The 14,120-nt window shown below is 41.4% G+C and overlaps 1 protein-coding gene across 2 annotated transcripts in view; it reads left to right on the top strand.

Annotated features, from left to right (window-relative positions):
* Window positions 1–14,120, top strand: part of LOC125414715 (alcohol dehydrogenase 6) — a 40,799-nt gene that overhangs the window by 24,179 nt on the left and 2,500 nt on the right. For both annotated transcript variants that reach the window (XM_085677657.2, XM_048456852.3), the window contains exons 2-8: window positions 1,777–1,878; window positions 3,507–3,648; window positions 7,095–7,182; window positions 7,289–7,505; window positions 9,421–9,681; window positions 10,802–10,937; window positions 13,609–13,747. In XM_085677657.2, the coding sequence (XP_085533783.2) occupies window positions 1,777–1,878; window positions 3,507–3,648; window positions 7,095–7,182; window positions 7,289–7,505; window positions 9,421–9,681; window positions 10,802–10,937; window positions 13,609–13,747 (1,085 nt within the window). The remainder of the gene's footprint in view (window positions 1–1,776; window positions 1,879–3,506; window positions 3,649–7,094; window positions 7,183–7,288; window positions 7,506–9,420; window positions 9,682–10,801; window positions 10,938–13,608; window positions 13,748–14,120) is intronic.

Genomic DNA, 14,120 nt, shown 5'->3' with positions numbered 1-14,120 from the left:
CACAGCTTTGAAGATACCTATCATTTGGCAATTTCAGTAAGGCTGCTGGATACATTAAATTTGGTTGCTTGAAAACCTTAACAGATCCTCTCTAACCTTATAATGTGATGCTAAAATTGGTTCTCTTTTAAATTCATCTGTGTGGATCTGAATATCTCTATGATCTGTTTTATTAAATTTTTCTAAGGCCTATATCTTGGCACTCATATCAAAGAACTTTTTTGGAGAAAAACCAAGAATTATCAAACTGACAATAAGGATTATCAAAATAATAATTAACATTATATCAATTCCAGCTAAGTTAATTATCTCTTCATTCAAGTGTTCCATTTTTAAACCAAGCATCGCGTAATCATACAAAGACCTAACTCTCTACACTGTAATAGTTAGCTAAAAGCGGTGCAAGGACTGCAAAAGAGATCTGGAAGATGGCAGTTCAAGGAAATTTTCAAACCTACACTGGCTTCCCAGAGCAGGTGGCACTGAGAGAGAAACTTTCCTGAGAAATAGAGACTCACCAGGTAATAGAGAACAAGACTTTGTAAGCAACTGAAACCTCAGGAAAAGTACAGAGGCCAAAGCATCTCCCATTTGATAATCTCTAAGAAAGCAAGGCTGAGGCAGAAAGTGGCAGAAAATAGGACTGCAGAGAGATAAGGAGACTGTGGTGTCCATGGATGCTGTTAAGCAGCTAGCAGAAGCATCACTAATAATGTATTAGTCTGGGAGATGGCTGATGCAGTGGTGTGGAGATGCATCTGAAGATGATAACACCAGCCAGTGGAGCAGAAAGCTCTTTTTCAATGGGTCATGTGAAAGGCAATATAGGGTTCAGACCACACACAAGTAGCAAGAAAGGAAAGGAGGGCACAGATTCCAGAAAGTGTCTGATTGCAGGCAATGAGGACAGAGAGAAATTAAGGTTATTCCTGCATTTCTGCCTTGGATGAATGATTGGATTTCATGGTTGAAACAGGGAAAGCAGATTGTGTACTGTGTCCTCTAGGGTACAGATGAGAGAAAAAATGACTTGTTTATATATTAACATGTTCAGTTCACGTTACACGGAAGACAGTCAAACAGCATAAAAATGCGTATCTACATCTTTAGGAGAAATCTTCCCCATGATACGAAAGTAGTGACTGAATACATAAAAATGGAAGATAATTTATAATAAAGATGATGGGCTGATACCTGAACTCCTAAGAACTGCTTTTGTATCAGGAATCTCTCCAACATCAATCTCCAATCATTCCATCACTATTTATTAATCACCACCATTAGATGGACTTCTCTCTTGCTCCATAACTCAGTGCTTCCCTCCTAAATCCTTCATATCTAAGATAATAAATAAGCCCACATTATAATTTCATTACAACTCTGAAGTAACTAGTGGGCAATTTCATTTATAATAAAAAGCAAATGTTTAGCATCTAATCAAGAGTGGTGGCGTGTGCTTGTAATGGCAGCTCAGGGACGTGGAGGCAGAAGGATCACAAGATCAAGGACAGCCTGGGATACATAGCAAGACTCTTACAGAGAGGACAAAGAGAGAGAACTATCCATCCTTTTATATGTGTGCTTTTCTACAAATATATGTTATTTGTCAGACCAATTTAAATATAGAGGCTGAAAGCTTAAGAAAAATTATATTGGTCTAACAGCCACCAGGTTCAGTATATATTTAGATTTTCCAATTTGTTTATTTTCCTCTTGAGTCTAAGTACCTTTCAGATCTACTGAGTCTCCCTTTCTCCCGTCATCTGCTCTACCCAGGTGATCAAATGTAAAGCTGCTGTGCTCTGGATGCCTGGGGCCCCGATGGACTTTGAGGAGATAGAAGTGGCCCCACCAAGGGCAAAGGAAGTTCGAATAAAGGTAAAACACAACCCAGATTTCCACGTCATACCCAAGGTGTTCGCTGTAAATTATATATCTTTTTCAGAATTTCCTACTCAAAAAGAAAGCTGCATTTTTCTTCTGTCCAGGAAGAGTTAGGGAGGGTTGGTGTCTGTTCACACTGCTTAGTAGACTAAGAAAACTCACCCGATGGGGGTTTTCAAGCTTGGTTAGTGCTTGGAATCACTGAGCAGCTTGGAAAATGCTAACTGCATCTCATCCCCGAGATTCTGAAGTTATTCATTGATTGGTTTGGAGAGCTCATATCCCCAGATGACTCCAGCTGGCTCCCAGAGAGCTAGAAAGCAGTTCGTGTGACTTGTAGTTCAACGTCATTAGATCATTTCCATTACAGCAGTGGAAAGTATGTATTATTTACGGATGGACGACAGAGAGATAATTCTAAGTTCCCTTACCCACACAAACCATATCCTCCTCTCAAGGAACCTTCTCTGATATCTATTCTCTACTGAGCGAGGAGGGTGGTATTTAACATCCCAGTCGAGTACTCTCCAGCAAGGTTACAACTCTCACAAGTTTTAGACTCAAGACACCCAACCATTTTCTGACAAGCTGCAATGTGACTCTCTAACCTGTGCATTTGAACCAAAATATAGAGCAAGTGAGGTGATGGCAGGCAGGGGACGGGCTGAGTGGGGGTGGTGCCACTAGCCATTGTCATCCAGGTGATTGTGATAACGAAAGAAAAAAAAACCTGCCTGTCGAAGATTAACAGGAGCATTTCAGCTATAGTGTCAGAACCAGAACAAAATAATGAACATGAAAACAGGTTGGTGGGTGCAGTTCTGGGTCCAAGAGGTTTGAATACACTTTCTTCAGTTGTGTCAGCACAACAGAGTTGTGACTTACACTAAAGCAGGATTGTTAACACACCTTTTAAATGTGTTTTGCAAAATGAACTAAAACTTTAGTTAATATAGGAAATATTACTATATTCTGTCTAATGCCTCAACCTTTTAATCCTATAATTAGTTGCCTTCCTCCACACTTCTGCTCTCAAACCAGGTCGGGTCTTCAGCACCATACTGAGGTGATTTCAACTGGACTCTTCCCCCCTTGGGCTCATCCACTCACCTCAGTGGATGGTGCTGTTGGTGATGGTGTGTTTTGTTACAGAGGAAGACATGGGGGACAGGCTTTGGAAGTTCACAGCCTTCCCTTACATCTAGAATGCGCTCTGGTTCCTTTTTTGGTTGAAGATGTGTTCTCTCAGTTTCCTGACCTGGCTCTCTGCTGCCGTACCCCTCCCTCCATTCCTCAGGTCTCTCTTTGAAAGAATAGCCCAGGGTAGACTCTTCCTTTTGCGAGCTGTTTGGAATACTTTCTCACAGCAGTGGAGAAGCCACTCACCAATGCACACGGTGAGCTTCCCCAGCTTCTCTTCTGAAATCAATAAACTGTGACTCAACATTTTTAGCTTGGAAATGAGTAGAGGGAGAACACCGCGCTCGTTTACAGAACTAATTATTGACAGCTGTCAGAAATGAGTGCTGACTAGAAGCGACGCACTAGAAACCGTCTCAGAGCAGCAGATCTGAAGTTCCTTCGCGACAGGCAAATCTCAGTTCTCTGTGCTTTCCACGCAGATGGTGGCCACAGGAATCTGTGGGACGGATATAAAAAGTCTGGCTGATAAGGACCTTTCCCAGTTTTGCCCCATCATTATGGGCCACGAAGGAGCTGGAATAGTCGAGAGTGTGGGAGAAGGAGTAAGCACAGTGAAAACAGGTAGGAAGCAACATCCGGCCTCAAGAAACGGCGAGTTTCGGAGCCCACAGCAGAAAACCAATTCAAGGGCATCCCTTATGTGTGTCACAATGAAGCAAATAAAAAGAAAGGTGAAACTCTGCCCACTTCCCAGAGGGGATGATCAGAACGGTCGCTAGATTACAGGGCAATTGTCATGAGTTTTAGTCTTCTCATTTACGTTTTGAAGTAGAGTGCACCCAATCTAGCGCGAACAAGTGAGGAGAGAAAAATGAATAATTAGGTAAATAAAGTGAGGGCAGTGGCCCATATTGTTTGGTTGGGTCTCTTGGATCCCCTTGGCCAACAACTTGAAGGGAGGTGGACTTTCACTGGCATTGGGTTGTTGATAGTCTGTGTCTCCTAGAGAAAGCACTGTCACCTGATGTTTGGAAACTCCATTTAAATAAGATGTGTGTGTATGTGTGTATATATATGTATAAATACATGTGTAGATGTGTATGTGTATATTTAGATATAAAGTATGTATTGTGTATACAGATAAGTATAAATGTGGGTACAGATGTGCAAATGTATTAGATATGTATGTGTGTATGGTTATGTATAAATCATATATATGCATGTTTATATGTGTGTATAGACATGCATAAATGTGTGCATTGATATATATTTGTATGTATATATGTATACATATTGTGTACTTATGTATGTGTATAGATGTGTATATATGTGAATATACATATTTGTTATATGTTTATTTTTAAGCTTATAAAATAATATTTCATTATGGATTTTTCCAATACTTTTAGTGTTATTTATCCTTCCTGACTCTTTCTCCCTCTGTATCACCCTACTTTTCCCTCCCCAGTTTGGTCCTCACACCATTTCTTCCCTTTCCTCCTTCACAGCATCTTTGTTCTACGGCCTTCTCTCTAGAATTCCTCCTCACTTTCTCTCCCAGGATTCCTTGTGTCTTCCTGGCTTCTGACATTGCTCCAGGATTTATACTCAAATACAAAATACAAATTCACAAACATAAGAGAACATACAACATTTGTCTCTCCAGGTTACCTGACCCAGGGTATTTCCCCGCTCCATCCACTTACCTGGAAATGTCATGAATTCATCTTCTTTGGGTTGTGTATCAAGACCATGATCCCATTATACTTTCATCACTGAGGAGCATATAGGCAGCCTTTATCTTGCCACTGTTTCCAATAAGTGGCAGTAATTATGGCTGAGCAATTATCTATAGAGTAGAATAATGTGAGTCCTTTGGGCTTACGACAAAAATTAGTTTAGCTAGGTCACATAGTAAACAAATTTTGATGTTTTTTTTTAATTAAGTCTGCATGCTTATTTCAAAATGACTGCAAATCCAGAGTGGATTCCAGTCTCCAACAGTGACAAAGGAGGTCCCCGCTCCCCACATCTTTACCATCATTAGTTGAACAGTTGTTTTTTGATCCTAAGACATCCTGACTGGGGTAAGATGAAATTTCAAAGTGATTTTAATTTGCATATCCTTCTTTTCTGAGGTTGTTGAACAATTCTTTAGATATTTCTTGGCCATTCTAACTTCTTCTGAGAGCTCTCTGTTCAGGTCGTTAGCCCATTTTTCAAAATGAGTTGTTTGATTCCTTGATCCTCCATTCTTTGAGTTCTTCATCTATTCTGGATATTAATCTCCTATCAAATATGCAGCAGGCACACACCCTCTCCCACTCTGGGCTTCCTCTTCAAGCAACTGAATTGTCCCTTTGTTGTACAGAAGAAGCCTTTTGGTTTGGTGAGGCCCCACTTGTCAATTCTTGACCTCAATTACTTGAACAAATGGAGCTCCACTCAGGAAGCCCTTTCTTACACTGATATCTTGTAGGGTACCCCCTATGCTTTTTTCTAGCAGTTTCAGCGTTTCAGATTTCACATTTCAAGTTTTTTTCTTCTTTTCTTTTTCTTTTATTTTTTCTTTTCTTTCTTTGGTGGGGGAGAGGGAGGAGTAATAGATATGGGCCTAATTTCAAACTTCTGTATGGAAGACCAGTTTTTCCCATCACTATATGTGTAAGCTCTTGTCTTTTCCCCGGTGTGAATTTTTGCCAACTATCAGACGGCTATCGGAATATGTACTTAAGTTTGGGTCTTCTATGCTGATCCACTGACCTACCTGTCTGCTTTTGTCCTAGTATTATAACTCTGTGATACAAATTTAAACATGGTGTGATAATTTATACAGAATTGTTCTTTTTGCTCAGGATTGTTTTGGCTCTTCCTGGGACTTCCATATGAACCTTAGGATTTTGGGGGGCTCCTATTTCTGTGAAGGATGTTATGGGAATTTTCATAGAGATTACATTGAATCTATAATTTGATATGATGGTAACTTTCACGATGATCAATCTGCTAATCCACGGGCATGGGAGTCTCTTCCCTTTTCTAATTTCTCCTCCTCAATTTCTTTCTTCTCAGCTTTGAAGTCTTCATTGCAGAGATCTTTGACCTCCTAAAACTAAAACCAAAACAGAAGAGCCTAAATTCTAACAAAGCCTTTAAATTAAAATTTATATTAAATTGTTATACTTGGCAATATCAGACAATGAATCAGTTAGTAAACTCATCCCAAGCAAGACACTCTGATCTTCTCCTCCTAATTTGAACATAGAGATACAAAGGACACACACACAAAAAATAAACAGGAATATGTTTGCTCTCCATGGCCACAAAGAGAGAGATGAAGTACAACATAAAGCACAGCTTGTGACCAATCTTTCCCCAATCCTGGACTTCATTTTTTGAGCACTGTATCTATTTTGACTCAAGCCCCACAGTAGAAATTAATGTAGAGGACATAAGATGTAGTTGAAGATGTCTTAGGGTTCCAAACGCTGTGAAGAGACACCATGAACACAGCAACCCTTATAAAGTGAAAACAATTAGGGTGGCTTCCATTTTCAGAGGTTCAGTCCATTATCATCATGGTGCAGCATGGTGGCGTGGAGGCAGACATGGTGCTGGAGAAGTAGTCGAGCATCTTGACTTGCAGGCAACAGGAAATGGACTGTCTCAGTGGACATAACTGGAGCACATGAGACCTCAAAGCCCACCTCTACAGTGACACACAGCCTCCAACAAGACCACACCTACTCCAACAAGGCCACACCTCCTAATAGTACCACTCCCTTTGAGGGCCATTTTCTTTCAGTCCACCAACCACAAAGGCACGCAACTAAACTCTTTGCCTAGGTATTCCAAAAGTGCCTAACAAAGTGGGTAGATCTGGGGCCAACTCATAGAGATTCAGCCTTGGCCTGGGACTGAACAGGATGCTGAAACTATGTTGGTAGCCAAACACAATTAAACGTGGAAATAGTTCTTCATTATCACATCTTCTTGGTGCCTTGCCGTTGACATCCTAAGAAACCAGACTACTTAACACTAGCACCCTAATAAGTTACTCTACTTTTTAGGTGACAAAGTCATCATCTTATGTATACCACAATGTGGAGAATGTAACACTTGCCTCACTTCCAAGAACAACATGTGTAAGGAAATTAGGTAAGTCTTTATAACTCCATCTTCTTAAAGTCTAATTCGGTTTCACTGAAGAGCTTTAAGCTTTTCAATACAACATAAAGTTTGTTTCCTTTCACCTATAAAAAAGACTGTCAGGGACACATCTGACATCTGAAAGCAGCAGCAGAATCACCTGCAGAGGGAAGATAGTGCATCAATATATCGCTACAGGCACCTTTTCTGAATACATAGTCATAAAGGAAATCTCAGTCGCCAAGATTGATGAAGATGCTCATCTGGAGAAAGCGTGCATAATTGGCTGCGGGTTTGCCACTGGTTTTGGTGCTGCGATCAATTCTGCCAAGGTGAGGGGCTTTTACATCCATTTTAAAATAGAACTAGTGGGATAAGGAAGTGAAATACCTTTCCCGTTGGGGTACCACATGATCATACCCCAGGAAAAAACAAGCAAACAAATTTATCTCTAAGCACTGCTAAGTTTATTAAATTAGTTGGTTGCCTTCCCATGCATTCCCTGACATCCAGGAGTATAGGTATACAGACTTCAAATATAATACAATTATAATACGACTATATCTTCCCATATTCCAGTTTGTTTAATTCAACAAGCAATAGTGAACGTTTCCACTATTCTGCCGCTAAAAACTCATCAAGTTTACATTCTAATTTAATAGTATATTACTTATCAGTGAATGTTAAAAAAAAAAGAAAGGGAGAGGTACTGAAGATGTCCTTCAAGGACAGAACGCATGCCTAGTATGCACAAGGTCCTGGATTCAATCCAAGTACACCGATGTCTTTGTTAGGGTTTCTATTGCTGTGAAGAGACCCCACAGCCAACACAACTCTTATAAAGGAAAAACATTTAATTGAGGTAGCTCTCTTATAGTTCAGAGGTTTAGTCCATTATCATCATGACGGGAAGCAAGGCAACATTCAGGAAGACATGGTGCTGGAGAAAGAGGTGAGAGTTCTTGCATCTACACCCACAAGTCACAAGAAGTAGTCTGTCTCACTGGGCGCAGCTTGAGCGTAAATGAGACCTCAAAGCCCACCTCAGCAGTGACACACTTCCTCCAACAAGGCCACACCTACTCCCATAAGGCTACACCAAATAAAATTTTAAGGGTTTAAGAGAACCGATGGAGAGGTGATTACACTGGTCAGGGAATCTCACTCTGAGCGAATGGGCTACAGTTTAGCTCCTTCTCTTGGAATATCACTCGAACCATCCCAGCTCAGTTCTTTAAGGGGCCTTTGATATTTAAGTCTTTGCATTGTCCACTGTGTTTTAGTCTCCAGGCTCCGCACAGAGATGGGATGTATCTTCATCGCTTTGTGTCACTGGGACAAAATACCTATAGTAGCCACACTGCAAAGAAGAAAGGTTTGTTTTAGCTCACAACTTTGGAGATTTTAGTCTGTGACACAGTCTTGGGGGCTACCTTGGGGCAGGAAGTCACGGCAGAGAATGCAGAGTGGGGCAAAAAGATTATAAATGGGAGACAAAAAAAGAGAGAGAGAGAGAGCTGGTATCCTAAAATCCCCTTAGGGCATACAGTCTTACATGAGATCTCCCTTCCACTGGGCTCCTTCAGAAGGTTCTGATACTTATTTCCAATGTCAAGGGCTGAGGAGTAGGCCTTTATTTCCTGTGTCTTTAGAGCATGTTCCAAGTGCACACTATATCAGGTTGGAAGGGGGTCAATTTAAATTGGTGCCACACTGCATGCTGCAAAGAAAGGGAGACAGAGAGAGAGAGAGAGAGAGAGAGAGAGAGAGAGAGAAAGCGCTTCCATGAGCAATGACTCTGAAGTAATTTGGTAGAAATGAGAAAGGGAAATTTTCAAGAAGATGGAGGTGTTTGAAATAATTCCAAACTGTCTAGAACTAACGACATACTCTGCCCAAATGAATCCTAAGATGCAATGAAACTTCATCACGTCACTTCCATTTATGCAAATTCCCCACTGGGACTTGAAACTCTCCTTGTAGGTAACTTTTTGTTCCTGTGGTAAAAGTATCACACACCTAGAAACAGCCTGAGAAACTAAAATTCTCTAGGTGTAAGTTACTCGAAAACGCTACTTCCTTCTGTCTCACACAAAGCAACTGTCTTGGCGTCCCAGAGTCACTGTGGACACAGAGGACTGGGGAAGAGCTCGCTGGTAGAAACTTCCTTGCTAGCATGAGACTTGGCATCACCCTCTACCAGAGAGGGGAATGTTCATGTTTGTTTTGGTTTTGATCTGTGTCCAGGTGACCCCAGGCTCCACCTGTGCTGTGTTTGGTCTTGGAGGTGTCGGGCTGTCTGTCATCATTGGCTGTAAAACAGCTGGAGCGGCCAGGATCATCGCTGTGGACACCAACAAAGACAAGTTTGCGAAGGCCAAGACAGTGGGTGCCACTGAGTGCATCAGCCCGCGAGACTTTGACAGTCCCATTCAGAAAGTCTTGTTTGATATGACGAATGGCGGAACAGACTTCTCCTTTGAGGTCACTGGAAACCCAGAAATAGTGGTACGTGGTCTTTGGAAGTGACAACTACCCGCATCTTACACCAGTTGTTGTTTGCTAGTTTAACTGAATGAACATCTTACAATTCCTTCAACGTCCCTCTACTCAATTTTCCTTGCGATCCATAACAAACCCACTAGGATATTCTGTCCGTTTACTTTCCAATAGAATCTGCAAGTCTGCTTTTGCGTTTGTTTACCCCTCTGTTTCAAAATACTTCTTCTTCAATTAAACATGAAGAACCCCCAGTCAGAGGTTATATGACCCCAGATGGCCTGCGATGCCAAAGACTGTCAAGCCAGGAAACGTCAGAGAGATAAGGCTCTGCTCAATCGGCCTAGAAAACAATGAGCTTTTGTCTTTCAGTAAAATCTTCCATGGCAGGTGTGAGCTTCTGCACCAAGCATTTCCTCGTTTGACTCAATGACTGGTGGCTTTTCTGCCTGAACCTGGCTAACACACGGAGATAAACATGAAGGCCATCACACCAGGCTCTGAGGAGAGCTGTCTTCTGGTCTCGGTGGAATGATGCTTTACTGTTGCATGGACCCATCTTTCAGGAAGTTACATAGAAAGAAAGCAAAGAGGAGTCTTTTCCAACCTGAGTATTTTTCCCAGAATTCCAATTTTCTTAGAGTTCACTGCAGATAACCCTCTCACTCAAGCACATAGCAAAGCCTTTATCCCTGTCTGTTCTGGAAAAAAAAAATTGTTTGAAAATAATGAATAGGAAGATGGTGTGTGATCACTTTGTTAGCATGACATAGTACACAAACATCTGACTATCACTTTTGATATCTAAAAGTAAACCATCAGCTCAAACCAGCCACCCACAATCATAGTCCTTACAGAAACTATTGTTAATTTTATTACCACAATGGTCTATAACGGTTTTCATCTCTGTTCAGTTTGCCGAATCCTAAAATCCCAAATACTATTCTAGGAAGAAACAGTAACTCACCTATGTTATAGAACATCTTCATAATATTGATGCTATTTCCAAAGGGACAGGGGAAATCAGAAAGGAAGTCATAGATCATTAAGCAGTCAAGCGGAATAAGAGTGGCCCAACTCGGAAGTAGGTGGTTTTATTCTTTTTCTGTCTTACATTGTTTTACAACAGGCAACTGCCCTGGCCTCCTGCAACAAGGACCATGGGGCCTGCGTGATCGTTGGAGCAATTGCTTCTTGGGTTCAGCTCAGCATCAGCAGCAAGTTGTTCTTCTCGGGACGTACTCTGAAAGGGTCAGTTTTGGGAGGTACGTACAGAAGAAACCGAATGCTGCAAGTGAGGAGCTAGACTGAGGAAACAGAAAATGGGCCAGAAGTGCCCAAGAAAAGACATCAACCAATTCAAATGACAGTCTTGTTTCAATGTTTAAAATTCGAGTTAGAAAGTAGATATTAACTATGTCCTCTGTCTCTTTGTAAGCTTTATTTCATACAAGGAGAGGAAAAAAGAAAAAAGCAAGTTTTTGTTGATTTGCAGAACAAACAACACAGCAGAGTCTGGGCGCTGGGGATGGCGCTCAACGGAAGAATAGTCATGTCAATTGTTGAAGTCCTAGGTTCAAAGCTACCCAAATCGTCACTTGCTAAAGTCTGCACTCTGTGTGCAGAGCTCTTGTCTCACCCAACACTGTGGCCCCAGTCTCTGGTCGCAGTCTTATACCAGAAACTTTGAAACCTGTGTTGCCATGGTAAATGCTCTGTCCCTCATCATTTACTCAAGGAATGTGCTGTGACCTTCAGAAGTAGCTTTGTAACTTTTTTTATGGCCTCAAGCCTCCTGTAAAATATGTATTTAAACAAGGTATCTGAAAAAGCACGGGAGAATTAAAGCAGAGAATTAGAGACAATTATAGAGCAAGGGAATGAGAACTGCAAAATAAAAGAGAGAGAGAGAGAGAGAGAGAGAGAGAGAGAGAGAGAGAGAGAGAGAGAACGACCCTCAGATTGTGTGTGAAGCTATCACAGAACTCTTTCAATCCTCACTTTGGAGGAGCAGTCTCTGAGTTACCCTGGGTAGTAACTTGGGAGCCGGACCTTCAGGATACTGAACAACTCAGTTCTCCAGGTTTTCACCACAAGTACTTCCACCCATTGCTCCATCTCCCCAGCCCAGGGTCTTTCTTAATGTTCTCCCACTGAAATAATAAGCAAAAGTGTTTTTACATATATACACAAATACTTCCTTAGATCACCAATAAAAACAAAAGAGAAATAGATGAGACTCATGGGTGGCAACAGATAACCCTAGTTAGAATTTGTGATTATATATAGAATAATTAAGTTTTAAAATACACCTGTTAGAAGAGTTTGGGGCCGTTTTGAGAGTAGGTAGCAAGGCTAGAGAGCCCAACATTACCTGGGATGAAGAAAAGGAAGCTTGAGGATTGCAAAGATGGCTCGACATTTATAAGCATCTATGTTTTGAAAAGGACCAGAGTTCCTAGCGTCTGCATGATGACACTAGCTTCAGGAGATCCAATATCTCTGGCCTTCTATGGCACCTGCACACACACACACATAAACTACACATAATTTAAAGTTATAACAATGAAAATAGTCTTTTTCTCTTTTATAAGATAGGTTGTACTATTGAGCACTTCTTATCTTTTAATTGTTATTTCTTCTTATGTGTGTGGGTGTTTTGCTGGCATATTTGTCTACACCACATATATGGCTTGTACCCATAGAGGCCAGAAGAAGGTGTCAGATATTCTGGATCTAGAGTTACAGACAGCTGTAAACTGCCATGTGGGTATAAAGGAATGGTACCTGTGTCCTCTGGAAGAGCATTCAGGGTTCTTAACTACTGAACCACCTCTCCAGTCATATATATCCTTTAAAAAAAATCAAGCAGATAACAACATCCTATGACAAAGTTATGAGCAGAGGGCACTAGTCTGGGTAGAGGAAATCACAGCCTGCAGGATCCATGCTCACCTCTTCCGTACGGGGGTGGGGGAGTAGGGTAGGGGGGCAGAAAACTCTGGTTGTGACTCATTGACCAAGGTATGCAGTCCAGTGTGGAATGGATATGCTTTTGGAAACTCACGAGAATAGAGAAAATACATTGTGGGCTTGTGTGGCTTTAGTTGACCCCATCTTTCTTTGGTCATCTTTACTCTCAGAGGACATATTTTAGTAATTCATACACATTAACATTCTGTTACTCTAGGCTTGCTGCCATGATGTTCTTCTCTGCTCATAGATTGTTTGGTTAGTTCATGAAGCTGCATGTCAAAGCACACAGACACAGATGTGCATGTGCGCAAATACACACACACACACAAACACACTCACGCCCAGAGAGAGAGAGAGAGAGAGAGAGAGAGAGAGAGAGAGAGAGAGATATTTCTATGCTTTTAGAGAGTACAGTACGGAAGATCAAACCTAGAGCCTCTTTAGCACAGCCATGTGTTCTCCCAACTGAACTATTTCCCCAGTCCTCATTTCTAACCTTTACGTTCATCTACGCATCTCAAGACTGTGGCTTTCAGTATACATTTTGTTTGAATTCACTGGTCTACAGAGCTTACAGCCTAACACCGGGAACATTGCAAGACGAGATTTATTTTCTATTGGTTTTGAATTATGACCTTTGTGTCTGAGGCACCAGAGGTCCCGTGAAGAGCATAAACCTGTTTGTGGGTTGTATGGTTGGAATAGCCCTCATCCTGTTGGGGCAGGCTGATGGGACAGCAAAACATCTCTAACGGTTTTAACATTGGCCAGCCTTTCTTCCTGTCTTCCTTCCTATCTTCGTTCCTTTCTTTTCTCCTTAATCTCTTTTTTATGGTTTGAGAATTTCAAATAATGTGTATATGGTATTGTCAAATCCACACGCCCTTCTCCACATTCTTTTATACTGAAACCTCATTGGTAGAATAGTTCATAAACCTGTGCTCTTTTGCATATTTCCAGGTTGGAAAACCAAGGACGAAATCCCTAAGCTGGTTTCTGACTACACAGCAAAGAAGTTCAGCCTAGATCCACTGATCACCCACACCCTGGCTCTCAACAAGATCAATGAAGCAGTTCAGCTAATGAAAAATGGACAATGGTAAAGGTCATGTTTAATCTGTGTGTGGGTATGGGAACAAAGGGACTGTCACTGCTGCAAAGGCTGCAGAGATTCTTGCAAGAGCTCAACCCTTCCCTGCCCTCTGTATTTTGTTTTATTGCTGCCTTATATAATACATGATCCTGCAAGGAGTAAGGTAGTAAATATTTGTTAGCTTTATTTTTCACTCAACACAGAAGTAAAGGTGTCGTCCCATGAAGTTATGGTCCTACTTTGGGAACACAGTTTATGGAGTGGAAGAAAGGGTTCTGAGGGTAAACACACTTGACACAAGATAGACATCTAGTCCCCAGCGCCCACTTAAAGACGGAAGGAGAGAACCGACCACAAGGCTGGTCTCTGACCTCCTTAT

Source organism: Myodes glareolus, chromosome 17 (genome assembly GCF_982192425.1).
Source record: "Myodes glareolus chromosome 17, mMyoGla1.1, whole genome shotgun sequence".
NCBI lineage: Eukaryota > Metazoa > Chordata > Mammalia > Rodentia > Cricetidae > Myodes > Myodes glareolus.
Note: the sequence above shows the minus strand (reverse complement) of the source record. Positions and strands in the feature narration are given on the sequence as shown.